Below are 1,123 nucleotides of genomic sequence, written 5' to 3'. Positions count from 1 at the left end.
TCACCATGTTGGCCAGGCTGGTGGTGAACTCCTGACCTCAGGTGATCCACCTGCCTCAGCCTCCCAAAGTGCTGGGATTACAGGCGTGAGCCACTGTGCCGGGCGGGGGAGTTTTAACTGGTAGGTTTAAGGCAAGCGGCGCGAGCCCCGTGGGGCCATGCTAACTGTACGGGGTCTCTGCGGTGTGGCTGCACATTCCATGTGGGGCGTGGAGTCCGTGGGGACATGGGGGGTCACCAGGGGACACCGTGTAGCGGGGGCGTCTGGGTGGATCAGCTCGAGGAAAGGGGATGTGAACTGGAAACTGTCCCAGGTGACAGCCCGGCTTCCAATCAGAGGAAGTCCAGCCTAGACTCAGTGGATGCTGAGGCAGCTTAAAATGCTGAGAGTTCCCTGCAAGCAGGAACGCCGGCCTGTGGGGTGACGGCCGGGGTCACGGCCCACGTTCAGCCTTCAGGTCTCTGCCCTGTGGAAGCACCGCAGGGGCTGCACTGAGCCTTAGGTGTGGTGTGGGGTCCCCAGAGTCTGAGGCTCCAAGGATCCCTGGGGGCTGGGGCACAGCCCTGGAGGGAGTGTGGGGGATCCCACAGACCCAGCCTCGTTGGTGCTCTGGGTGACGTGGCTGCAGCCAGGTGGAGTGGCCCCCGTGACAAGCACACACCCCAGAACCGGCTGGCTTGGGGCCTGGCCCTGGCCTACACCCATGCCCTGGCTTCCCCACTCCCCAAGGGCAGGTGCCGTTCACAGCCCAGCAGGGTGGCAGGCAGGGCGATGCGGGGCTGTGTAGAGAGGCACCCTCCTGGCACCGAAGTGGGTCTCACAGCACCCACTTTGTCTGGGACTACAAGAGGGACTATGGGGGCCAAGTGGGGGTCCCGGGGCCAGGTGGGGCTGTGGGTGGCCTCACAGCTCACTCCTCTCATTCCAGGCTCTGCCGTCCTTCTGCACTCAGGTAAGTGACCCTGGCCCCAGCTGTCCATCCCCCCTCCCCCTCAGCCCCTCCTGTCTTGCCAGGCCTGCCCTGAGGGGTCCTCAGCCCTTCCCTCCCTCACTAACCCCCCTCCCCCACAGGGCCCTGGGGCCGACCCCTCCCCCACAGATGCCCCCTCCGCCACCAGGGACC

At 65.5% G+C, this 1,123-nt stretch overlaps 1 protein-coding gene across 1 annotated transcript in view; it reads left to right on the top strand.

Moving 5' to 3' along the window:
- The first annotated feature begins 1,099 nt into the window (after window positions 1-1,099).
- Window positions 1,100-1,123, top strand: part of MXRA8 (matrix-remodelling associated 8) — a 3,579-nt gene continuing 3,555 nt past the window's right edge. Inside the window, exon 1 of the mRNA XM_012002003.1 lies at window positions 1,100-1,110. Coding sequence (XP_011857393.1) covers window positions 1,100-1,110 — 11 coding nt within the window. The remainder of the gene's footprint in view (window positions 1,111-1,123) is intronic.

This window comes from Mandrillus leucophaeus, unplaced genomic scaffold (genome assembly GCF_000951045.1).
Source record: "Mandrillus leucophaeus isolate KB7577 unplaced genomic scaffold, Mleu.le_1.0 Scaffold672, whole genome shotgun sequence".
Lineage (NCBI taxonomy): Eukaryota > Metazoa > Chordata > Mammalia > Primates > Cercopithecidae > Mandrillus > Mandrillus leucophaeus.
The sequence above is the reverse complement of the archived record's forward strand: the minus strand, read 5'-3'. Positions and strand labels throughout refer to the sequence as shown.